Source organism: Oncorhynchus masou, chromosome 31 (genome assembly GCF_036934945.1).
Source record: "Oncorhynchus masou masou isolate Uvic2021 chromosome 31, UVic_Omas_1.1, whole genome shotgun sequence".
In the NCBI taxonomy this organism is placed as follows: domain Eukaryota; kingdom Metazoa; phylum Chordata; class Actinopteri; order Salmoniformes; family Salmonidae; genus Oncorhynchus; species Oncorhynchus masou.
The window spans coordinates 99,013,066-99,040,116 of NC_088242.1; the positions used below are offsets into that span (position 1 = coordinate 99,013,066).

The following is a 27,051-nucleotide window of genomic DNA, read 5'->3' on the forward strand; positions in this document are numbered from 1 at the left end:
CATTTGAAGATATCGTCAACACCACAGGCCTTTTTGGGTTGGAGGGTTTGTCTTTTGTACTGTAGTTCATTCAATGTAACTGGAGAATCCAGTGGGTTCTGGTAGTCTTTAATAGTTGATTCTAAGACTTGTACAGTACTAGTCAAAAGATTAGACACACTACACATTCAAAGGGTTTTCTTTGTACTATTATCTACATGGTAGAATAATAGTGAAGACGTCAAAACTATTAAATAACACATATGGAATCATGTAGTAACCAAAAAAGTGTGAAACAAATCAAAATACATTTTATATTTGAGATTCTTCAAAGTAGTGACCTTTGGCCTTGATGGCAGCTTTGTCAAAACGATTGGAGAAGTGGTTTATCCATTCATCTACGTCTTGGATAGACTTAACTCTTTGTGTTGTTGTTTGTTTAAGTGTGTCCCAATTTTCCCAGAAGTGGTTCGATTCCATCACTTGTTCTTTATTTTTCCCGTAGTGTATTTCTGTACTGTTTTATAGTGTTTCACCATTGTAAAATGTAGGTTTTCTGGGTCTCTGTGTTTTTGGTTGGATATGTTTCTCAATTCCTTTCTTAGGTTTTTGCATTCTTCATCTAACCATTAGTTCCCCTCTCCCTCCTGTTTACAGCCACCTCTGCTTTACCCTTGCCTGTCCTTCTCACTCTTCCTTTAAACTAACGAGGTACAGAAAACGACGGAGGCAGAATTCATAAACATCTTTCTCTCGCATCACTTTGCTGACACAACTCCTGGTTTCTTATTTTGTATACTTCACAACAGCTCCTTTAGAGGGAATAAAGAAGAAAGTGGTGTATGTGCTGGATACCACACTAATTACCACATCGAGACAGTTTGGAAAGGCAATACAAAAAAACATTCAACTCTCACTCACACACACACACTGTCTCTCTCTCCCTCTCGTTCTCTCCTCATCCACATGAACAAAAGTTTGTCTAGAGAAAACCTGGGATGAAACCGTAACCACCATGACACATTTAATTCTCCCTCCCTTGCCTCATCAAAACATTTAACTCTCCCTACCTTGCCTCATCAAAACATTTAACTCTCAAATCAAATCAAATTTTATTTGTTAATGTTAATGCAAGTGTAGCGAAATGCTTGTGCTTCTAGTTCCGACAATGCAGTAATAACCAACAAGTAATCAAACTAACAATTCCAAAACTATTGTCTTATACACACAAGTGTAAGGGGATAAAGAATATGTACATAAAGATATATGAATGAGTGATGGTACAGAGCAGCATAGGCAAGATACAGTAGATGGTATCGAGTACAGTATATACATATGAGATGAGTATGTAAACAAAGTGGCATAGTTAAAGTGGCTAGTGATACATGTATTACATAAAGATGCAGTAGATGGTATAGAGTACAGTATATACGTATACATATGAGATAAATAATGTAGGGTATGTAAACATTATATTAAGTAGCATTGTTTAAAGTGGCGAGTGATATATTTTACATAAATTCCCATAAATTCCCATTATTAAAATGGCTGGAGATGAGCCAGTGTGTTGGCAGCAGCCACTCAATGTTAGTGGTGGCTGTTTAACAGTCTGATGGCCTTGAGATAGAAGCTATTTTTCAGTCTCTCGGTCCCAGCTTTGATGCACCTGTACTGTACTGACCTCGCCTTTTGGAAGGTGCTACCGTATCTTATGACCGAAAAGAGCTTCTGGATATCAGAACAGCGATTACTCACCTCGAACTAGATAGAGATATTTTCTTTAATGAGTCCGACGTGAACGATTTTCTTCAGATTTACTTCAGACAAGGCCCAAATCGCCGTCATTCGCGTAAAGAACAAATGGAAATACAGGGGGCTGAGATTCAGGTGCCTTGTGAGAATTCGTCGGCGATAGGGCAACCCGCCTCAACCATCCGTTCTATTGGCCAACGTGTAATCACTGGAGAATAAACTGGAAAATCTCCGTTCAAGACAAACTCTACTAACGGGACATTAAAAACTGTAATATCTTATGTTTCACTGTGGCTGAACTCCAACACGTATAATATACAGGTTGTCGGTGCATCGGCAGAACAGAACAGCTACGTCCGGTGAGACGAGGGGCGGTGGTCTGTGTCTATTTATAAATCACAGCTGGTGCGCGGTGTCTAACATTAAGGTCGTCTCGAGGTATTGCTCGCCTGAGGTAGAGTACCTCATGATAAGCTGTAGACCACACTACCTACCAAGAGAGTTCTCATCTATATTATTCGTAACCATCTATTTACCACCACAGACTGATGCTGGTATTAAGACCACACTCAACGTGCAGGAAGTCCCAGTGACTCCCTCAAGTGGTCAGATGCTACGCTACAGGACTGTTTTGCTAGCACAGACTGGAATATGTTCCGGGATTCATCCAATGGCATTGAGGAGTTTTTCCACCTCAGTCACTGGCTTCATCAATAAGTGCATCGACGACGTTGTCCCCACAGTGACCGTACATATTCCAACCAGAAGCCATGGATTATAGGCAACATCCACACTGAGCTAAAGGCTAGAGCTGCCGCTTTCAAAGAGCGGGACACAAATCAGGATGCTTAGAAGAGAAATAAGAAAATAATAAGAAATAAGAAATCCCACTATGCCCTCCGACGAACCATCAAACAGGGAAAGCGTCAATACAGAACTAAGATTGAATCCTACTACACCGGCTCTGACGCTCGTTGGATGTGGCTGGCAAACTATTTCGGACTAGAAAAGGAAACCCAGCCATGAGCTGCCCAGTAACACGAGCCTACCAGGCAAGCTAAATACCTTTTGTGCTATGCTTCGAGGCAAGCAACACTGAAGCATGCATGAGAGCACCGGATGACTGTGTGACCAAGACCTTTAAACAGGTAAACATTCACAAGGCCGCGGCTCAGACGGATTACCAGGATTTGTACTCAGAGCCACAGACAGTTTTAGAGGAATGATTCCATGAATGTTTCAAATTAAATGCTAATATGCCAACATTCCATTCAAACAATGCAGTCAATCCACAGCCACACTGGCTGCATCAGTTGATGATTCAGTTGATGATATTTACAAGTGTAAATACAACAAGTTCTGATATTGTATCATATAATAGCACTCTCAGCTTTCCAAGAAAGGAAACATTTAGACATTTATGGTCTGTTTACATATATTTTATTTATTTAAAATTATATAACAATATTTTAGGTTGACAATGATTCTGTTACACAATGTGTGATATATCACATGCCTTACTTTTATTCTCATCAGTAAAATAAGGATTATGTCTCTACTGCCATTCATTTACATGAGACTGGGTTGGATTTCTCCCTGTACTCATGCGCTGACCAACCGGCAAGTGTCTTCCTTGGCATTTTCAACATCTCCCTGACTGAGTCTGTAATACCTACACGTTTCAAGCACCATAGTCCCTGTGCCCAAGTACCCAAAAGTAACCTGCCTAAATGACTACCACCCCATGGCACTCACGTCGGTAGCCATGAAATGCTTTGAAAGGCTGGTCATGGCTCACATCAACACCATCATCCCGGAAACCCAAGACCCACTCCAATGTAAGTACCGCCCCAACAGATCCACAGATGACGCAATCTCAATCGCACTCCGCACTGCCCTTTCCCACCTGGACAAAACAAACATCTATGTGAGAATTCTGCTCATTGACTACAGCTCAGCATTCAACACCATAGTGCCCACAAAGGACCCTGGGACTAAACACCTCCCTCTGCAACTGGATCCTGGACTTCATGATGGGCTGCTCCCAGGTGTTAAGGGTAGGTAGCAACACATCTGCCATGCTGACCCTCAACACTGGGGCCCCTCAGGGGTCCGTGCTCAGTCCCCTCCTGTACTCTCCTTAGCAGGTCCTGGATCTGCACAGCACCGTCCAATGAACAGACAAGACAACGGACATCATGTGTGTGTTGACAAAACAGCCCAAAGAGATGTGGATGGCTACACTGACACCAGGTGACTGTGGGACAACACTGGTTATTACCTAGTTATTCTGACATTGACTGAGAGGAAGGTACTGACTTGTAGAAAGGATAGACCGAGAGAGAGAGAGAGAGAGAGAGAGAATGAGGGAGAGAATGAGGGAGAGAATGAGGGAGAGAATGAGGGAGAGAATGAGGGAGAGAATGAGGGAGAGAATGAGGGAGATAATGAGGGAGAGAATGAGGGAGATAATGACGGAGAGAATGAGGGAGATAATGAGGGAGATAATGAGGGAGATAATGAGGGAGAGAATGAGGGAGAGAATGAGGGAGAGAATGAGGGAGAGAATGAGGGAGAGAATGAGGGAGAGAATGAGGGAGAGAATGAGGGAGAGAAAGAGAATGAGAGCAAGAGAGAAAGAGAGAGAATGAGAGAGAGAAACCATGGTTACTGATCAAAACCTTAGAAAACCCTTGACAAAGTACAAGGTTTGGCATTGAGAAGGGTAGACAGAGGAAAACTTGGCTCCCTGTAGAGGAAAGGCTTTGCAACCACTGCACCACAGCAGAACCCGAGATGGAGCTGGCAAAATGTCTAAAATATAAAACAATTATTAGTGTCATTTCCCTTAATTTGAACCTTATTCAAGGTTTCAAAGAGCTCTCTGGTGAGAGTAGGCTAGCCGTCCTGTTGGGGGAGGATGCAGAGAGCTGTGGGTTGGCAGCGCACTACATTGCTGCCTGCCATAAGATGAGGGACAGTGTCTGACAGACCAATCAACCTGCACATGTCCTCTACTGTATACTTATTGTTATTGTACATTGTATGGTTATTTCGATCCTTGGTTATTGTTGTTACTCTTGTCCCGTTGACAATTTTGATTCTTATTATTTTCATTGTAAATATCCACAGTAAGCTTTGACAATATGTACAAAGTTATGTCATGCCAATAAAGAAAATTGAATTGAGAGTTGGAGAGAGAAAGAGAGAGACAGAGCGAGAGACAGAGCGAGAGACAGAGCGAGAGACAGAGCGAGAGACAGAGCGAGAGACAGAGCGAGAGACAGAGCGAGAGACAGAGCGAGAGACAGAGCGAGAGACAGAGCGAGAGACAGAGCGAGAGACAGAGCGAGAGACAGAGCGAGAGACAGAGCGAGAGACAGAGCGAGAGACAGAGAGAGAGACAGAGAGAGAGACAGAGCGAGAGACAGAGCGAGCGAGCGAGAGAGAGACACAGACAGACAGACAGACAGACACACAGACACACAGACAGACAGACAGAAAAGAGAGACAGAGAAAGAGAGAGACAGAGAAAGAGACAGAGACAGAGAGCCAGAGAGAGACAGAGAGAGAGAGTGACAGAGAGAGAGAGAGATATTTCCCTCAGATTACACAGATCCACAAAGAATTCAAAAACAAACTCCCATATCTACTGGGTGAAATTCCACAGTGTGCCAACAGAGCAGCAAGATTTGTGACCTGTTGCCACGAGAAAAGGGCAACCAGTGAAGAACACTCACCGTTGTAAATACAACCCATATCTATGCTTATTTATTTTATCTTGTGTCCTTTACCATTTGTACATTGTAAAAACACTGTATATATATAATATGACATTTGTAATGTCTTTATTGATTTGAAACTTCTGTATGTGTAATGTTTACTGTTAATTTTTATTGTTTATTTCACTTTATATATTATCTACCTTACTTGCTTTGGCAATGTTAATACATGTTACCCATGCCAATAAAGCCCCTTGAATTGAATTGAGAGAGAGACAGAGAGAGAGAGTGACAGAGAGAGAGAGTGACAGAGAGAGAGAGAGAGAGAGACAGACAGACACACAGAAAGAGAGAGAGAGAGAGAGAGAGAGAGAGAGAGAGAGAGAGAGAGAGAGAGAGAGAGAGAGAGAGAGAGAGAGAGAGAGAGAGAGGTAAACGCAAGTATTTCCCGTGACTGTACCTCAAAACCAAACGTTTTCCTGGCCCACCACTCCACCCTGGACTTGAACAGCCTCTATGACCAGGTCCACCTCTACAAGGCAGCAGTGCCCACCTTTGCCCGAACTCTAAAGGACATCGCTCTCAAACGTATCCCCAACACTTCACACAGGAGCAACAGATCAATAGACACCCCACCCAGACCAGTGAGACACCCTCCCAGACCTGCAGGACCCCCCCCCTGGACCTACACATAGAGGACCCACGCCAAGAGGAATTACATCCAGACCACCGCACACCCAGACACATCCACACCCCTACCCCAACCAATCAACACCCCCCACGTCAACCATGCCCACACCCTATTTAGGCCCCCTCAGATCAGACCTATGCCACTCCTGCCCACCCCATGCACCCCACCCCCGCAAAGAGGGCCTCAACATGGAAGCCACACATACGCCCAGGTCGTGAGTGGGCAAACAGTCCCAACCCCCATTCTCACACTCGCCCAAGCCAATGGCATGTACCAGATGCTCACACTTACTGGCCTGAGGCCAAACCACAACCAACAACATTGGACACTCTATGGAACAAAAAGCATTCACTATATCATCCTGGAATATCCAAGGCCTGAGGTCATCTGCCTTTGGCCTGAAGAGCAGAAACCTGGACTTCACCAAAGAAATCGGTAATACAGACATTGTCATCCTGCAAGAAACCTGGTATAGAGGAGACGGACCCACCGGATGCCCTCTAGGTTACAGAGAGCTGGTAGTCCCATCCACCAAACTACCAGGTGTGAAACAGGGAAGGGACTCGGGGGGTATGCTAATTTGGTATAGAGCAGACCTAACTCACTCCATTAAATTAATCAAAACAGGAACATTCTACATTTGGCTAGAAATTCAAAAGGAAATTATCCTAACAGAGAAAAATGTCCTCCTGTGTGCTACCTATATCCCCCCACTTTAATCCCCATATTTTAATGAAGACAGCTTCTCCATCCTGGAGGGGGAAATCAATCATTTCCAGGCCCAGGGACATGTAATAGTCTGTGGTGACCTAAATGCCAGAACCGGACAAGAACCTGACACCCTCAGCACACAGGGGGACAAACACCTGCCTGGAGGTGACAGCTTTCCTTCCCACATATGCCCCCCTAGGCACAACTATGACAACATAACCAACAAAAACGGGTCACAACTCCTGCAGCTCTGTCGCACGCTGGTTATGTACATAGTCAATGGTAGGCTTCGAGGGGACTCCTATGGTAGGTACACCTATAGCTCATCTCTTGGCAGTAGTACTGTAGACTACTTTATCACTGACCTCAACCCAGAGTCTCTCAGAGCGTTCACAGTCAGCCCACTGACACCCCTATCAGACCACAGCAAAATCACAGTCTACCTAAACAGAGCAATACTCAATCATGAGCATCAAAGCCAAAGGAACTGAGTAACATTAAGAAATGCTATAGATGGAAGGAATGCAGTTTGGAAACCTACCAAAAAACAATTAGGCAACAACAAATTCAATCCCCTTTAGACAATTTCCTGGGTAAAAAGTTCCACTGTAATAGTGAAGGTGTAAACTTGGCAGTAGAAAATCTTAACAGTATATTTGACCTCTCAGCTTCCCTATCAAATCTAAAAATCTCAAATAGAAAACCGAAGAAAATTAACAACAATGACAAATGGTTTGATGAAGAATGCAAAAATCTAAGAAAGAAATTGAGAAACTTGTCCAACCAAAAACATAGAGACCCGGAAAACCTGAGTCTACGCCTTCACTATGGTGAATCACTAAAACAATACAGAAATACACTACGGAAAAAGAAGGAACAGCATGTCAGAAATCAGCTCAATGTAATTGAAGAATCCATAGACTCTAACCACTTCTGGGAAAATTGGAAAACACTAAACAAACAACAACACGAAGAATTATCTATCCAAAATGGAGATGTATGGGTAAACCACTTCTCCAATCTTTTGGCTCTATAACAAAGAATAAAGAGCAAAAACATATACATGATCAAATACAGATCTTAGAATCAACTATTAAAGACTACCAGAACCCACTGGATTCTCCAATTACATTGAATGAGTTACAGGACAAAATAAAAACCCTCCAACCCAAAAAGGCCTGTGGTGTTGATGGTATCCTCAATGAAATGATCAAATATACAGACAACAAATTCCAATTGGCTATACTAAAACTCTTTAACATCATCCTTAGCTCTGGCATCTTCCCCAATATTTGGAACCAAGGACTGATCACCCCAATCCACAAAAGTGGAGACAAATTTGACCCCAATAATTACCGTGGAATATGCTTCAACAGTAACCTTGGGAAAATCCTCTGCATTATCATTAACAGCAGACTCGTACATTTCCTCAATGAAAACAATGTACTGAGCAAATGTCAAATTGGCTTTTTACCAAATTACCGTACAACAGACCATGTATTCACCCTGCACACCTTAATTGACAACCAAACAAACCAAAACAAAGGCAAAGTCTTCTCATGCTTTGTTGATTTCAAAAAAGCCTTCGACTCAATTTGGCATGAGGGTCTGCTATACAAACTGATGGAAAGTGGTGTACGACATCATAAAATCCATGCACAAACAACAAGTGTGCGGTTAAAATTGGCAAAAAATACACAAATTTCTTCACACAGGGTCGTGGGGTTAGACAGGGATGCAGCTTAAGCCCCACCCTCTTCAACATATATATCAACGAACTGGGGCGGGCACTAGAAAAGTCTGCAGCACCCGGCCTCACCCTACTAGAATCCAAAGTCAAATGTCTGCTGTTTGCTGATGATCTGGTACTTCTGTCACCAACCAAGGAGGGCCTACAGCAGCACCTAGATCTTATGCACAGATTCTGTCAGACCTGGGCCCTGACAGTAAATCTCAGTAAGACCAAAATAATGGTGTTCCAAAAAAGGTCCAGTCACCAGGACCACAAATACAAATTCCATCTAGACACTGTTGCCCTAGAGCACACAAAAAACTATACATACCTTGGCCTAAACATCAGCGCCACAGGTAACTTCCACAAAGCTGTGAACGATCTGAGAGACAAGCCAAGAAGGGCATTCTATGCCATCACAAGGAACATAAATTTCAACATACCAACTAGGATCTGGCTAAAAATACTTGAATCAGTCATATAGCCCATTGCCCTTTATGGTTGTGAGTTCTGGTCACCAACCAAGACTTCACAAAATGGGACAAACACCAAATTCAGACTCTGCATGCAGAATTCTGCAAAAATATCCTCAGTGTACAACGTAGAACACCAAATAATGCATGCAGAGCAGAATTAGACCGATACCCACTAATTATCAAAATCCAGAAAAGAGCTGTTAAATTCTATAACCACCTAAAAGGAAGCGATTCCCAAACCTTCCACAACAAAGCCATCACCTACAGAGAGATGAACCTGGAGAAGAGTCCCCTAAGCAAGCTGGTCCTGGGGCTCTGTTCACAAACACACCCTACAGAGCCCCAGGACAGCAGCACAATTAGACCCAACCAAATCATGAGAAAACAAAAAGATAATTACTTGACACATTGGAAAGAATTAATAAAAAAACAGAGCAAACTAGAATGCTATTTGGCCCTACACAGAGAGTACACAGCGGCAGAATACCTGACCACTGTGACTGACCCAAACTTAAGGAAAGCTTTGACTATGTACAGACTCAGCGAGCATAGCCTTGCTATTGAGAAAGGCCACCGTAGGCAGACATGGCTCTCAAGAGAAGACAGGCTATGTGCTCACTGCCCACAAAATGAGGTGGAAACTGAGCTGCACTTCCTAACCTCCTGCCCAATGTATGACCATATTAGAGAGACATATTTCCCTCAGATTACACAGATCCACAAAGAATTCGAAAACAAATCCAATTTTGAAAAACTCCCATATCTACTGGGTGAAATTCCACAGTGTGCCATCAGAGCAGCAAGATTTGTGACCTGTTGCCATGAGAAAAGGGCAACCAGTGAAGAACACGCACCATTGTAAATACAACCCATATCTATGCTTATTTATTTTATCTTGTGTCCTTTACCATTTGTACATTGTTAAAACACTGTATATATATATATATATATATATATATATATATATATATACATTGTTAAAACACTGTGTATATATATATATATATATATATATATATATATATATATATATATATATATATATATATATATATATATATATATACAAAATTCAAAGTGGGCTTGGTGGTAAGGTATATGACTTAATAAAATGTATGTACACAGAAAACAAGTGTGAAAAAAAAAACAAAAAAACAAAGAACAGAATTTTTTTCACAATGTCAAGGTGTGAGACAAGGCTGCAGTTTGAGTCCAAATCTTTTCAACATTTATATCAATGAATTAGCAGACATGTTGGACCAATCTCCAGCCCCAGGACTCACACTATTTGACACAGAGGTGAAATACAGTGCCTTGCGAAAGTATTCATCCAGTGATCATGGGCCTCTTGGCTGCATCTCTGATCAGTCTTCTCCTTGTATGAGCTGAGAGTTTAGAGGGACGGCCAGGTCTTGGTAGATTTGCAGTGGTCTCTGAAAGTAAAGGGGCTGAATAATTTTGCACGCCCAATTTTTCAGTTTTTGATTTGTTAAAAGAGTTTGAAATATCCAATAAATGTCGTTCCACTTCATGATTGTGTCCCACTTGTTGTTGATTCTTCACAAAAAATACAGTTTTATATCTTTATGTTTGAAGCCTGAAATGTGTCAAAAGGTCGCAAAGTTCAAGGGGGGGCAAATACTTTCGCAAGGCACTGTACCTGCTATATGCTGATGACTTGGTACTTCTATCACCAACGAAAGAAGCTCTTCAACAGAAAATTAATATTCTGGAGCAATATTGCCATAATTGGGCCCTGGCAGTAAATTTCCCAAAAACTAAAATCATGATTTTCCAAAAAAAAACAGATGTCAGAAACACAAATATAAATTCACCCTGAACGACACCTTAATTGAACACACAAAAAATTACACCTATCTTGGTCTGACCATATCTGCATCGGGAAACTTTAATATGGCAGTGAATGCACTCAAAGAAAAAGCCCGCAGAGCAATGTATGCAATAAAAATGAAATTAATCAAAATCAACATCCCAATTAGAATTTGGACTAAAATATTTGACAGTGTAATCCTACCAATAGCTCTTTATGGAATTGAGGTTTGGGGGCCACTCAATAAACTGGACTTTAAAATGTGGGACAAACATCCAATTGAAGCCCTACATGCAGAATTCTGTCGGAAAATCCTACAAGTCCAGAGAGATACACCAACTAATGAATTGGTCCGTTTTCCAGTAATAATGAAAATACAGAAAAGATCATTAAAATTTTGGCTACATCTGAATTCAAGTCCAAATTCAAGTCTGCAATTTAAATCACTTCAAACCCAAGAGCTGAGCCCAGAAACGAGCCCTCTCAGTCAGCTGGTGTTGGACCTCACCAACCAAGCTGACACCAGCACTGCTTCAAAATAAATAATTCCAATAAGCAAAATCATGAACCAATCAAAGGAATCATATTTACAACATTGGAAAAATTAAACAAAATCCCAAAGCCGACTAAATTGCTATCTGACCCTAAACAGAGAATATGAATTGGCTGATTATCTCTACTCTGTCAGAGATACGAAGCAGAGACAGATCCTTACCAAGTACAGACTGAGTGACCACCGATTGACAATAGAAACCGGCAGACATAAAAAGACATGGCTACCCAAAGAGGAGCGTGTATGTGGTCACTGCATAACAGGGGAGGTAGAGACAGAGATGCACTTTCTCCTTTACTGTGATAAATATTCCTCACAAAGAGATTCATTTATTCACAGAAATGACTACACATATTCCAAATTTTTACAAATTGAACCCAGAGGAAAAACTAAGAATACTCATGGGCGAAGGAGCAATGGCTCCTCTTGCAGCCAAATATGTATTTTCCTGCCATAGCCTGAGGGACACTGAATAATAACATCTGCATAGTAAGCAGTAACTTACTTATTATTGCTATTATTGTTATTACTATAATTATTAATGTTTATCATTCCAAATGTGGGTGGTAATGGTAGTGATAACAGTTTAGTGATGGTAGTAGTAGTCGTAGTAATGATGATTGTAGTTGTAGTACTGATATAAAAGGAGAAGATGACCGTTATGTAGTTATAAGTTAGTTATAGTTTCATTTTCCATAATTTGATTTTATATTTATTACATTTCTACTATTGACTGTTACCATTTTATTGTTATTATTTTTGTATTTAATTTTGTATTATTATTTACTACACTTTTATATTTGCTATCATTTATAATTTTGTTACAATGTATATTGTATACATTGTTGCTTTGGCAATATTGACACAATGTTTTTCATGCCAATAAAGCAGCTTGAATTTGAATTTGAGAGAGAATGAGAACGAGAGAGAGAACCAGAGAGAAAACGAGAGAGAGAGAACGAGAGAGAGAGAACGGGAGAACGGGAGAACGAGAGAACGAGAGAACGAGAGAACGAGAGAAAGAGAGAGAGAGAGAGAGAGAGAGAGAAAGAGACAGACAGACAGACAGACAGACAGACAGACAGACAGACAGACAGACAGACAGACAGACAGACAGACAGACAGACAGACAGACAGAGAGAGAGAGAGAGAGAGAGAAAGAGAGAGTGACAGAGAGAGAGTGACAGAGAGACAGAGAGACAGAGAGACAGAGAGACAGAGAGACAGAGAGACAGAGAGACAGAGAGACAGAGAGACAGACAGACAGAGAGACAGACAGACAGACAGACAGACAGGATATCTAGCAGAATTCAGATCCACATGTCTGGTAACAGGAACATTAATGAATGGCAGTAGGATGAGTCAAGTCTGATGATATGTGATAATTATTGCATTAGTTTGTACTAGACAGTATGTTCTAAATAACATGTGATTAGTACACTGTGTGTAGTGTGATTAGGACACTGTGTGTAGTGTGATTAGGACACTGTGTGTAGTGTGATTAGGACAATGTGTGTAGTGTAATTAGGACACTGTGTGTAGTGTGATTAGGACAATGTGTGTAGTGTGATTAGGACACTGTGTGTAGTGTGATTAGGACACTGTGTGTAGTGTGATTAGGACACTGTATGTAGTGTGATTAGTACACTGTGTGTAGTATTAGTCAGTAAGTAGACAAGACAGATTTCTGACATGGCCAGAGAGAAAGATGGAGAGGGAGGGTCTCTCCGTCCCCCCCTCTGTCCCCCTCTCTGTCTGTCCCCCCCCCCCTCTGTCCGTCTTTCCCTCTGTCCGTCCCCCCCCCCCGCTGTCCGTCTCTCCCTCCGTCCGTCTCTCCCTCTGTCCCCCCCTCTGTCTGTCCGTCTCTCCCTCTGTCCCCCCCTCCCTCTGTCCGTCTCTCCCTCTGTCCCCCCCTCTGTCTGTCCGTCTCTCCCTCTGTCCCCCCCTCTGTCTGTCCGTCTCTCCCTCTGTCCCCCCTCTGTCTGTCTGTCTGTCTGTCTCTCCGCCCCCCTCTGTCTGTCTGTCTGTCTGTCTGTCTCTCCGCCCCCCCTCTGTCTGTCTGTCTGTCTCTCCATCCCCCCTCTGTCTGTCTGTCTCTCCGTCCCCCCCTCTGTCTGTCTGTCTCTCCGTCCCCCTCTGTCTGTCTGTCTCTCCGTCCCCCTCTGTCTGTCCCCCCCTCTGTCCCCCCCCCTCTGTCTGTCCGTCTCTCCCTCTGTCCGTCCCCCCTCTGTCCGTCCGTCTCTCCCTCTGTCCCCCCTCTGTCTGTCTGTCTCTCCGTCCCCCCCTCTGTCTGTCCGTCCCCCCCTCTGTCCGCCGCTCTGTCTCTCCGTCTCTCCCTCTGTCGATCCCCCTCTGTCCCCCCCTCTGTCTGTCCGTCTCTCCGTCCGGCTCTCCCTCTGTCCCCCCTCTGTCTGTCCGTCTCTCCGTCCGTCTCTCCGTCCGTCCGTCCCTCTGTCTGTCTGTCTCTCCGTCCCCCCCTCTGTCTCTCCGTCCCCCCTCTGTCTGTCCGTCTCTCCGTCCGTCCGTCCCTCTGTCTGTCTGTCTCTCCGTCCCCCCCTCTGTCTGTCCGTCTCTCCGTCCGTCCGTCCCTCTGTCTGTCTGTCTCTCCGTCCCCCCCTCTGTCTGTCCGTCTCTCCGTCCGTCCCTCTGTCTGTCTGTCTCTCCGTCCGTCTCTCCCTCTGTCCCCCCCTCTGTCTGTCCGTCTCTCCGTCCGTCCGTCCCTCTGTCTGTCTGTCTCTCCGTCCCCCCTCTGTCTCTCCTTCCCCCCTCTGTCTGTCCGTCTCTCCGTCCGTCCGTACCTCTGTCTGTCTCTCCGTCCCCCCCTGTCTGTCCGTCTCTCCGTCCGTCCGTCCCTCTGTCTGTCTGTCTCTACGTCCCCCCCTCTGTCTGTCCGTCCCTCTGTCTGTCCGTCTCTCCGTCCGTCTCTCCCTCCGTCCCTCCCTCTGTCTGTCCGTCTCTCCGTCCGTCCGTCTCTCCGTCCGTCCGTCCCTCCGTCTGTCCGTCTCTCCGTCCGTCCGTCTCTCCGTCCGTCCGTCCCTCCGTCTGTCTGTCTCTCCGTCCCCCTCTGTCTGTCCCCCCCTCTGTCTGTCCGTCCCCCTCTGTCTGTCCGTCCCCCCTCTGTCTGTCCGTCTCTCCGTCCCCCCCCTCTGTCTGTCCGTCTCTCCGTCCGTCCCTCTGTCTGTCTCTCCGTCCCCCTCTGTCTGTCCGTCCCCCCTCTGTCTGTCCGTCTCTTCCTCTGTCCCCTCCCCCTCTGTCTGTCCGTCTCTCCGTCCGTCTCTCCCTCTGTCCCCCCTCTGTCTGTCCGTCCCCCCTCTGTCTGTCCGTCCCCCTCTGTCTGTCCGTCTCTCCGTCCGCCCCCTCTGTCTGTCCGTCTCTCCGTCCGTCCCTCTGTCTGTCTCTCCGTCCCCCTCTGTCTGTCCGTCCCCCTCTGTCTGTCCGTCTCTTCCTCTGTCCCCTCCCCCTCTGTCTGTCCGTCTCTCCCTCTGTCCCCCCCCCTCTGTCCGTCCGTCTCTCCGTCCGTCCCTCCCTCTGTCCCCCCTCTCTCCGTCCGTCTCTCCCTCTGTCCCCCTCTCTCCGTCCGTCTCTCCCTCTGTCCCCCCTCTCTCCGTCCGTCTCTCCCTCTGTCCCCCCCCTCTCTCCGTCCGTCTCTCCCTCTGTCCCCCTCTCTCCGTCCGTCTCTCCCTCTGTCCCCCCTCTCTCCGTCCGTCTCTCCCTCTGTCCCCCCCTCTCTCCGTCCGTCTCTCCCTCTGTCCCCCCTCTCTCCGTCCGTCTCTCCCTCTGTCCCCCCTCTCTCCGTCCGTCTCTCCCTCTGTCCCCCTCTCTCCGTCCGTCTCTCCCTCTGTCCCCCCCCCTCTCTCCGTCCGTCTCTCCCTCTGTCCCCCCTCTCTCCGTCCGTCTCTCCCTCTGTCCCCCCTCTCTCCGTCCGTCTCTCCCTCTGTCCCCCCTCTCTCCGTCCGTCTCTCCCTCTGTCCCCCCCCTCTCTCCGTCCGTCTCTCCCTCTGTCCCCCCTCTCTCCGTCCGTCTCTCCCTCTGTCCCCCCTCTCTCCGTCCGTCTCTCCCTCTGTCCCCCCCCTCTCTCCGTCCGTCTCTCCCTCTGTCCCCCCTCTCTCCGTCCGTCTCTCCCTCTGTCCCCCCTCTCTCCGTCCGTCTCTCCCTCTGTCCCCCCCTCTCTCCGTCCGTCTCTCCCTCTGTCCCCCGTCTCTCCGTCCGTCTCTCCCTCTGTCCGTCAGTCTCTCCGTATGTCTTGAAGCTGGCTCTGTACTGTGGGACTTCAGGGTGGTTTATAGAGGTATTTTATTTCTAACTGAATGTAATGCAGGGAGATCAGCTTCAATACAGTCTGGCCCTCCCCTACTGAGGAGCTTCAATACAGTCTGGCCCTCCCCTACTGTGGAGCTTCAATACAGTCTGGCCCCCCCTACTGAGGAGCTTCAATACAGTCTGGCCCTCCCCTACTGAGGAGCTTCAATACAGTCTGGCCCTCCCCTACTGAGGAGCTTCAATACAGTCTGGCCCTCCCCTACTGAGGAGCTTCAATACAGTCTGGCCCTCCCCTACTGAGGAGCTTCAATACAGTCTGGCCCTCCCCTACAGAGGAGCTTCAATACAGTCTGGCCCTCCCCTACTGAGGAGCTTCAATACAGTCTGGCCCTCCCCTACTGAGGAGCTTCAATACAGTCTGGCCCTCCACTACTGAGGAGCTTCAATACAGTCTGCCCCCCCTACTGAGGAGCTTCAATACAGTTTGGCCCTCCCCTACTGAGGAGCTTCAATACAGTCTGGCCCTCCCCTACTGAGGAGCTTCAATACAGTCTGGCCCCCCCTACTGAGGAGCTTCAATACAGTCTGGCCCTCCCCTACTGAGGAGCTTCAATACAGTCTGGCCCTCCCCTACTGAGGAGCTTCAATACAGTCTGGCCCTCCCCTACTGAGGAGCTTCAATACAGTCTGGCCCTCCCCTACTGAGGAGCTTCAATACAGTCTGGCCCTCCCCTACTGAGGAGCTTCAATACAGTCTGGCCCTCCCCTACTGAGGAGCTTCAATACAGTCTGGCCCTCCCCTACTGAGGAGCTTCAATACAGTCAGGCCCTCCCCTACTGTGGAGCTTCAATACAGTCTGGCCCTCCCCTACTGAGGAGCTTCAATACAGTCTGCCCCCCCCTACTGAGGAGCTTCAATACAGTCTGGCCCTCCCCTACTGAGGAGCTTCAATACAGTCTGGCCCTCCCCTACTGAGGAGCTTCAATACAGTCTGCCCCCCTACTGAGGAGCTTCAATACAGTCTGGCCCTCCCCCACTGAGGAGCTTCAATACAGTCTGCCCCCCCCTACTGAGGAGCTTCAATACAGTCTGGCCCTCCCCTACTGAGGAGCTTCACGCTGCACTACATTCTATTCATCACATTAGTTTTCCTTGGTTTGGTGTCCCCCGAGCCAGCATTAAAAGGTTTGGATGAAAGGACAACTACATTCATTTGTGCCACTAATCAGTTACACTGGAAGCCATGGAACACAGAGAGCCAAGGCGAACACAGAGAGCCAAGGTGAACACAGAGAGCCAAGGCGAACACAGAGAGCCAAGGCGAACACAGAGAGCCAAGGCGAACACAGAGAGACAAGGCGAACACAGAGAGACAAGGCGAAAACAGAGAGACAAGGCGAACACAGAGAGACAAGGTGAACACAGAGAGCACATATCAGTCAGTTAGGTTGATGTGGGTAAAACTAACTTTACGTTAGGATGATGTGACTGTAGGGAAAACTAACTTTACATTAGGATGATGTGACTGTAGGGAAAACTAACTTTACATTAAGATGATGTGGCTGTAGGGAAAACTAACTTTACATTAAGATGATGTGGCTGTGGGGAAAACTAACTTTACATTAGGATGATGTGGGGAAAACTAACTTTACATTAGGATGATGTGGGGAAAACTAACTTTACATTAGGATGATGTGGGGAAAACTAACTTTACATTAGGATGATGTGGCTGTGGGGAAAACTAACTTTACATTAGGATGATGTGGGGAAAACTAACTTTACATTAGGATGATGTGGGGAAAACTAACTTTACATTAGGATGATGTGGCTGTGGGGAAAACTAACTTTACATTAAGATGATGTGGCTGTGGGGAAAACTAACTTTACATTAGGATGATGTGGCTGTGGGGAAAACTAACTTTACATTAGGATGATGTGGCTGTGGGTAAAACTAACTTTACATTAAGATGATGTGGCTGTGGGGAAAACTAACTTTACATTAGGATGATGTGGCTGTGGGGAAAACTAACTTTACATTAGGATGATGTGGCTGTGGGGAAAACTAACTTTACATTAAGATGATGTGGCTGTGGGGAAAACTAACTTTACATTAGGATGATGTGGCTGTGGGGAAAACTAACTTTACATTAGGATGATGTGGCTGTGGGGAAAACTAACTTTACATTAGGATGATGTGGCTGTGGGGAAAACTAACTTTACATTAGGATGATGTGGCTGTGGGGAAAACTGACTTTACATTAAGATGATGTGGCTGTGGGGAAAACTAACTTTACATTAGGATGATGTGGCTGTGGGGAAAACTGACTTTACATTAAGATGATGTGGCTGTGGGGAAAACTAATTTACATTAGGATGATGTGGGGAAAACTAATTTACATTAGGATGATGTGGGGAAAACTAATTTACATTAGGATGATGTGGGGAAAACTAACTTTACATTAAGATGATGTGGCTGTGGGGAAAACTAACTTTACATTAGGATGATGTGGCTGTGGGGAAAACTAACTTTACATTAAGATGATGTGGCTGTGGGGAAAACTAACTTTACATTAAGATGATGTGGCTGTGGGGAAAACTAATTTACATTAGGATGATGTGGGGAAAACTAATTTACATTAGGATGATGTGGGGAAAACTAACTTTACATTAGGATGATGTGGGGAAAACTAACTTTACATTATGATGATGTGGGGAAAACTTACTTTACATTAGGATGATGTGGCTGCGGGGAAAACTAACTTTACATTAGGGTGATGTGGGGAAAACTAACTTTACATTAGGATGATGTGGCTGCGGGGAAAACGAACTTTACATTAGGATGATGTGGCTGTAGAGAAAACTAACTTTACATTAGGATGATGTGACTGTAGGGAAAACTAACTTTACATTAGGATGATGTGGGGAAACTAACTTTACATTAGGATGACACCCTATTCCCTTTGTAGTATCCACTACATAGGGCCCTGGTCAACAGTAGTGAACTGCATAGGGCCCTGGTCGACAGTAGTGAACTACTTAGGGCCCTGGTCAACAGTAGTGAACTACTTAGGGCCCTGGTCAACAGTAGTGAACTGCATAGGGCCCTGGTCAACAGTAGTGAACTACTTAGGGCCCTGGTCAACAGTAGTGAACTACATAGGGCCCTGGTCAACAGTAGTGAACTACTTAGGGCCCTGGTCAACAGTAGTGAACTACTTAGGGCCCTGGTCAACAGTAGTGAACTACTTAGGGCCCTGGTCAACAGTAGTGAACTACTTAGGGCCCTGGTCAACAGTAGTGAACTACTTAGGGCCCTGGTCAACAGTAGTGAACTACATAGGGCCCTGGTCAACAGTAGTGAACTACATAGGGCCCTGGTCAACAGTAGTGAACTGCACAGGGCCCTGGTCAACAGTAGTGAACTACTTAGGGCCCTGGTCAACAGTAGTGAACTACATAGGGCCCTGGTCAACAGAAGGGAACTAGATAGGGCCCTGGTCAACAGTAGTGAACTACATAGGGCCCTGGTCAACAGTAGTGGACTACATAGGGCCTTGGTCAACAGTAGTGAACTACATAGGGCCCTGGTCAACAGCAGTGAACTACATAGGGCCCTGGTCAACAGAAGGGAACTAGATAGGGCCCTGGTCAACAGTAGTGAACTACATAGGGCCCTGGTCAACAGTAGTGGACTACATAGGGCCTTGGTCAACAGTAGTGAACTGCATAGGGCCCTGGTCAACAGTAGTGAACTACATAGGGCCCTGGTCAACAGTAGTGAACTGCATAGGGCCCTGGTCAACAGTAGTGAACTACTTAGGGCCCTGGTCAACAGTAGTGAACTGCATAGGGCCCTGGTCAACAGTAGTGAACTGCATAGGGCCCTGGTCAACAGTAGTGAACTACTTAGGGCCCTGGTCAACAGTAGTGAACTACATAGGGCCCTGGTCAACAGTAGTGAACTACTTAGGGCCCTGGTCAACAGTAGTGAACTACAAAGGCCCTGGTCAACAGTAGTGAACTACTTAGGGCCCTGGTCAACAGTAGTGAACTACTTAGGGCCCTGGTCAACAGTAGTGAACTACATAGGGCCCTGGTCAACAGTAGTGAACTACATAGGGCCCTGGTCAACAGTAGTGAACTGCATAGGGCCCTGGTCAACAGTAGTGAACTACTTAGGGCCCTGGTCAACAGAAGGGAACTAGATAGGGCCCTGGTCAACAGAAGGGAACTAGATAGGGCCCTGGTCAACAGTAGTGAACTGCATAGGGCCCTGGTCAACAGTAGTGAACTACTTAGGGCCCTGGTCAACAGAAGGGAACTAGATAGGGCCCTGGTCAACAGAAGGGAACTAGATAGGGCCCTGGTCAACAGTAGTGAACTACATAGGGCCCTGGTCAACAGTAGTGGACTACATAGGGCCTTGGTCAACAGTAGTGAACTACATAGGGCCCTGGTCAACAGCAGTGAACTACATAGGGCCCTGGTCAACAGAAGGGAACTAGATAGGGCCCTGGTCAACAGTAGTGAACTACATAGGGCCCTGGTCAACAGTAGTGGACTACATAGGGCCTTGGTCAACAGTAGTGAACTGCATAGGGCCCTGGTCAACAGTAGTGAACTACATAGGGCCCTGGTCAACAGTAGTGAACTGCATAGGGCCCTGGTCAACAGTAGTGAACTACTTAGGGCCCTGGTCAACAGTAGTGAACTGCATAGGGCCCTGGTCAACAGTAGTGAACTGCATAGGGCCCTGGTCAACAGTAGTGAACTACTTAGGGCCCTGGTCAACAGTAGTGAACTACATAGGGCCCTGGTCAACAGTAGTGAACTACTTAGGGCCCTGGTCAACAGTAGTGAACTACAAAGGCCCTGGTCAACAGTAGTGAACTACTTAGGGCCCTGGTCAACAGTAGTGAACTACTTAGGGCCCTGGTCAACAGTAGTGAACTACATAGGGCCCTGGTCAACAGTAGTGAACTACATAGGGCCCTGGTCAACAGTAGTGAACTGCATAGGGCCCTGGTCAACAGTAGTGAACTACTTAGGGCCCTGGTCAACAGAAGGGAACTAGATAGGGCCCTGGTCAACAGAAGGGAACTAGATAGGGCCCTGGTCAACAGTAGTGAACTGCATAGGGCCCTGGTCAACAGAAGGGAACTAGATAGAGCCCTGGTCAACAGAAGGGAACTAGATAGGGCCCTGGTCAACAGTAGTGAACTACTTAGGGCCCTGGTCAACAGTAGTGAACTACAAAGGCCCTGGTCAACAGTAGTGAACTACTTAGGGCCCTGGTCAACAGTAGTGAACTACTTAGGGCCCTGGTCAACAGTAGTGAACTACATAGGGCCCTGGTCAACAGTAGTGAACTACATAGGGCCCTGGTCAACAGTAGTGAACTGCATAGGGCCCTGGTCAACAGTAGTTAACTACATAGGGCCCTGGTCAACAGAAGGGAACTAGATAGGGCCCTGGTCAACAGTAGTGAACTACATAGGGCCCTGGTCAACAGCAGTGAACTACATAGGGCCCTGGTCAACAGTAGTTAACTACATAGGGCCCTGGTCAACAGTAGTTAACTACATAGGGCCCTGGTCAACAGAAGGGAACTAGATAGGGCCCTGGTCAACAGTAGTGGACTACATAGGGCCCTGGTCAACAGCAGTGAACTACATAGGGCCCTGGTCAACAGCAGTGAACTACATAGGGCCCTGGTCAACAGCAGTGAACTACATAGGGCCCTGGTCAACAGCAGTGAACTATATAGGGCCCTGGTCAACAGAAGGGAACTAGATAGGGCCCTGGTCAACAGAAGGGAACTAGATAGGGCCCTGGTCAACAGAAGGGAACTAGATAGGGCCCTGGTCAACAGAAGGGAACTAGATAGGGCCCTGGTCAACAGAAGGGAACTAGATAGGGCCCTGGTCAACAGAAGGTAACTATGGAAGGAACACTTTTACTCTCTTTTCAGCTGCTCTTCTCTGTCTGTTTATAATGTCCGTATTCCTGAGTTACCGTTGTCGTGGCAGAATCAGAATTATTTGGGTAACATCGATAAATAAGATGTTTTATCAATTTTCATAAGTATGTTTATGTGGGAAAAGTTACATGGGCCCCAGAGAGGTCAGGACCTAAGAGGCTCACTGTCTCAGTGAGCTTGTCCAGGAGGAGGTGTATTTGAGATGGGGGTATCTAGAACTGACAATTGACATATGCCATTGGATGAGGTAATGTTTTGGGTGCTATGTTGTACCAAGAACGAGAAGTAGAACCTCGTTTTAGGAGAGCAAACTGAACAATATTTTTTAGCTAATGCTGTCTGGCTATAGGATACTCCTCTCTCAAGTAAAGTCTTCCTTTGTAATGTTCCTAAGATCTGTTATTTGTCATGTGAGTTGAGATGGGTGTGTCTTGGTTATAAATGATACTAACAACTGTTTTGTAAGGACTCTCAGAGAATTCATTTATAGACACTGAATTGATCTGAGAGTCACAGGGCTATATATCATATATAATTAAAGATGTACATTATAATATAACTCTGACCTGTGTGTGGTTTGCTCTCTCAATGTTTAGTAATACAGGAAATTACCACGACAACGTTAAAGAACTAGCGGTCGGTCATCTGTAGTTCCACTTCCCCAAAAACAAAGAGTAGATTGATTGTTCGGCAGGACATAAGCAAAACTGCTGTGTTGATTGTGAATTTGCAACTCTAGTACAAATTGAAGGTGACGTTGTTTAACAGCCATTTACCAAACATATACAGAGATAACAATTACTAGTACAGACAATTACAGATTTTAATATCTGACGCTTGTAGGACAGGGCATTGCTGCAATTAGTTGGGAAAATGCCTATAGACGGTTGTTGAAGAGGAGGGAAAGGAGGACGAGGAGGAGGATAAGGAGGAAGAGGAGAGGCAGTGATGGAGACGAAGGGGTTACTCACGTGAGAAGAGACCGCTGGGGGAAGCTGAAGTTGCCGTGGGTGATGCGGTCCACAAAGTTGAGAGGGATTCTCTGTATTTGTTCACAGTTGAGCATGACGAAGTCATACTTACAGATCAGCAGAGAGCTGTCTGTGATCAGCACCACACGCTCTCTCTCGTTGTTCCAGTGGTCAACCCTGGAGACGGGGCGGAAGTTATGATGAGAACACATTCTCTTTCACAACAAACACATGACAGAGAGGTGGGGACCCGACAGAGAGGTGGGGACCAGACAGAGAGGTGGGGACCAGACAGAGAGGTGGGGACCAGACAGAGAGGCGGGGACCAGACAGAGAGGCGGGGACCAGACAGAGAGGCGGGGACCCGACAGAGAGGCGGGGACCCGACAGAGAGGCGGGGACCCGACAGAGAGGCGGGGACCCGACAGAGAGGGGGGGACCAGACAGAGAGGGGGGACCAGACAGAGAGGGGGGGACCAGACAGAGAGGGGGGACCAGACAGAGAGGGGGGACCAGACAGAGAGGTGGGGACCAGACAGAGAGGTGGGGACACGACAGAGAGGGGGGACCAGACAGAGAGGGGGGACCAGACAGAGAGGGGGACCAGACAGAGAGGGGGACCAGACAGAGAGGGGGGGACCAGACAGAGAGGGGGGGACCAGACAGAGAGGGGGGGACCAGACAGAGAGGTGGGGACCAGACAGAGAGGTGGGGACCAGACAGAGAGGTGGGGACACGACAGAGAGGTGGGGACACGACAGAGAGGTGGGGACACGACAGAGAGGTGGGGACACGACAGAGAGGTGGGGACCAGACAGAGGTGGGGACCCGACAGAGGTGGGACCCGACAGAGGTGGGGACCCGACAGAGGTGGGGACCCGAGAGAGGTGGGGACCAGACAGAGAGGTGGGGACCAGACAGGGGTGGGGACCCGACAGAGGTGGGACCCGACAGAGGTGGGGACGCGACAGAGGTGGGGACCCGACAGAGGTGTGGACCAGAGAGAGGTGGGGACCAGACAGAGAGGTGGGGACCAGACAGAGAGGCGGGGACCAGACAGAGAGGTGGGGACCAGACAGAGAGGTGGGGACCAGACAGAGAGGTGGGGACCAGACAGAGAGGTGGGGACCCGACAGAGAGGTGGGGACCCGACAGAGAGGTGGGGACCCGACAGAGAGGCGGGGACCAGACAGAGAGGTGGGGACCAGACAGAGAGGTGGGGACCAGACAGAGAGGTGGGGACCAGACAGAGAGGTGGGGACGAGACAGAGAGGTGGGGACCCGACAGAGAGGCGGGGACCAGACAGAGAGGCGTGGACCAGACAGAGAGGTGGGGACCTGTGAGCACTCGGCCACTTTCAATATTTCACAATCTCACAGCAAAACAATAGCACAACATTCACACTATATAACAACCCAACTATGTATTTCCCCTCAATACACTATCAACTTCTTTCACGGTCAGACACAACTTGATTCATAAAATGTGATTCATCAAGTGTTAGAATGCAGAGAAAGTTTAGAACAGAGAGAAACACAACAGTAAAGCTTTGATTCACTAGTCTCCTGCTGTGCCGGCCTACTATATAATGATCTGAGGTAATTGTAGCAGAATTAAATACCCACAAAATGAATTCTGTGGGTGCTAGATTGACTCAGTTCACAGTCTGCTCTGTGGGATGCTGACTTTGATGATGAGGTCCACCACAGCCTCTATGACCAGGTCCACCACTCCACCCTGGACTAGAACAGCCTCTATGACCAGGTCCACCACTCCACCCTGGACTAGAACAGCCTCTATGACCAGGTCCACCACTCCACCCTGGACTAGAACAGCCTCTATGACCAGGTACACCCTGGACTAGAACAGCCTCTATGACCAGGTCCACCACTCCACCCTGGACTAGAACAGCCTCTATGACCAGGTCCACCACTCCACCCTGGACTAGAACAGCCTCTATGACCAGGTCCACCCTGGACTAGAACAGCCTCTATGACCAGGTCCACCACTCCACCCTGGACTAGAACAGCCTCTATGACCAGGTCCACCACTCCACCCTGGACTAGAACAGCCTCTATGACCAGGTCCACCACTCCACCCTGGACTAGAACAGCCTCTATGACCAGGTCCACTCTGGACTAGAACAGCCTCTATGACCAGGTCCACTCTGGACTAGAACAGCCTCTATGACCAGGTCCACCACTCCACCCTGGACTAGAACAGCCTCTATGACCAGGTCCACCACTCCACCCTGGACTAGAACAGCCTCTATGACCAGGTCCACTCTGGACTAGAACAGCCTCTATGACCAGGTCCACTCTGGACTAGAACAGCCTCTATGACCAGGTCCACCACAGCCTCAATGACCAGGTCCACCACTCCACCCTGGACTAGAACAGCCTCTATGACCAGGTCCACCACTCCACCCTGGACTAGAACAGCCTCTATGACCAGGTCCACTCTGGACTAGAACAGCCTCTATGACCAGGTCAACTCTGGACTAGAACAGCCTCTATGACCAGGTCCACCCTGGACTAGAACAGCCTCTATGACCAGGTCCACCACTCCACTCTGGACTAGAACAGCCTCTATGACCAGGTCCACCACTCCACCCTGGACTAGAACAGCCTCTATGACCAGGTCCACTCTGGACTAGAACAGCCTCTATGACCAGGTCCACCACAGCCTCTATGACCAGGTCCACCACTCCACCCTGGACTAGAACAGCCTCTATGACCAGGTCCACCACTCCACCCTGGACTAGAACAGCCTCTATGACCAGGTCCACTCTGGACTAGAACAGCCTCTATGACCAGGTCCACTCTGGACTAGAACAGCCTCTATGACCAGGTCCACCCTGGACTAGAACAGCCTCTATGACCAGGTCCACCACTCCACTCTGGACTAGAACAGCCTCTATGACCAGGTCCACCACTCCACTCTGGACTAGAACAGCCTCTATGACCAGGTCCACCTTGGACTAGAACAGCCTCTATGACCAGGTCCACCCTGGACTATAACAGCCTCTATGACCAGGTCCACTCTGGACTAGAACAGCCTCTATGACCAGGTCCACCCTGGACTAGAACAGCCTCTATGACCAGGTCCACCCTGGACTAGAACAGCCTCTATGACCAGGTCCACCCTGGACTAGAACAGCCTCTATGACCAGGTCCACCCTGGACTAGAACAGCCTCTATGACCAGGTCCACCCTGGACTAGAACAGCCTCTATGACCAGGTCCACCCTGGACTAGAACAGCCTCTATGACCAGGTCCACCCTGGACTAGAACAGCCTCTATGACCAGGTCCACCCTGGACTAGAACAGCCTCTATGACCAGGTCCACCCTGGACTATAACAACCTCTATGACCAGGTCCACCACTCCACCCTGGACTAGAACAGCCTCTATGACCAGGTCCACCACTCCACCCTGGACTAGAACAGCCTCTATGACCAGGTCCACCACTCCACCCTGGACTAGAACAGCCTCTATGACCAGGTCCACCACTCCACCCTGGACTAGAACAGCCTCTATGACCAGGTCCACTCTGGACTAGAACAGCCTCTATGACCAGGTCCACTCTGGACTAGAACAGCCTCTATGACCAGGTCCACCACTCCACCCTGGACTAGAACAGCCTCTATGACCAGGTCCACCACTCCACCCTGGACTAGAACAACCTCTATGACGAGGTCCACCACTCCACCCTGGACTAGAACAGCCTCTATGACCAGGTCCACTCTGGACTAGAACAGCCTCTATGACCAGGTCCACTCTGGACTAGAACAGCCTCTATGACCAGGTCCACCACTCCACCCTGGACTAGAACAGCCTCTATGACCAGGTCCACCACTCCACCCTGGACTAGAACAGCCTCTATGACCAGGTCCACCACTCCACCCTGGACTAGAACAGCCCCTATGACCAGGTCCACCACTCCACCCTGGACTAGAACAGCCTCTATGACCAGGTTCACCACTCCACCCTGGACTAGAACAGCCTCTATGACCAGGTCCACCACTCCACCCTGGACTAGAACAGCCTCTATGACCAGGTCCACTCTGGACTAGAACAGCCTCTATGACCAGGTCCACTCTGGACTAGAACAGCCTCTATGACCAGGTCCACCACTCCACCCTGGACTAGAACAGCCTCTATGACCAGGTCCACTCTGGACTAGAACAGCCTCTATGACCAGGTCCACTCTGGACTAGAACAGCCTCTATGACCAGGTCCACCACAGCCTCTATGACCAGGTCCACCACTCCACCCTGGACTAGAACAGCCTCTATGACCAGGTCCACCCTGGACTAGAACAGCCTCTATGACCAGGTCCACCCTGGACTAGAACAGCCTCTATGACCAGGTCCACCCTGGACTAGAACAG

The 27,051-nt window shown here is 47.7% G+C and overlaps 1 protein-coding gene across 2 annotated transcripts in view; it reads right to left on the reverse strand.

The window, feature by feature from the left end:
* Positions 1-27,051, reverse strand: part of tprg1 (tumor protein p63 regulated 1) — a 103,382-nt gene that overhangs the window by 53,925 nt on the left and 22,406 nt on the right. The window contains exon 4 of one of the 2 annotated variants that reach the window (XM_064952651.1): positions 22,660-22,836. The exons of the other annotated variant lie outside the window; for it this stretch is intronic. Within the exon in view, the coding sequence (XP_064808723.1) occupies positions 22,660-22,836 (177 nt within the window). The remainder of the gene's footprint in view (positions 1-22,659; positions 22,837-27,051) is intronic. 2 annotated transcript variants of the gene reach the window in all.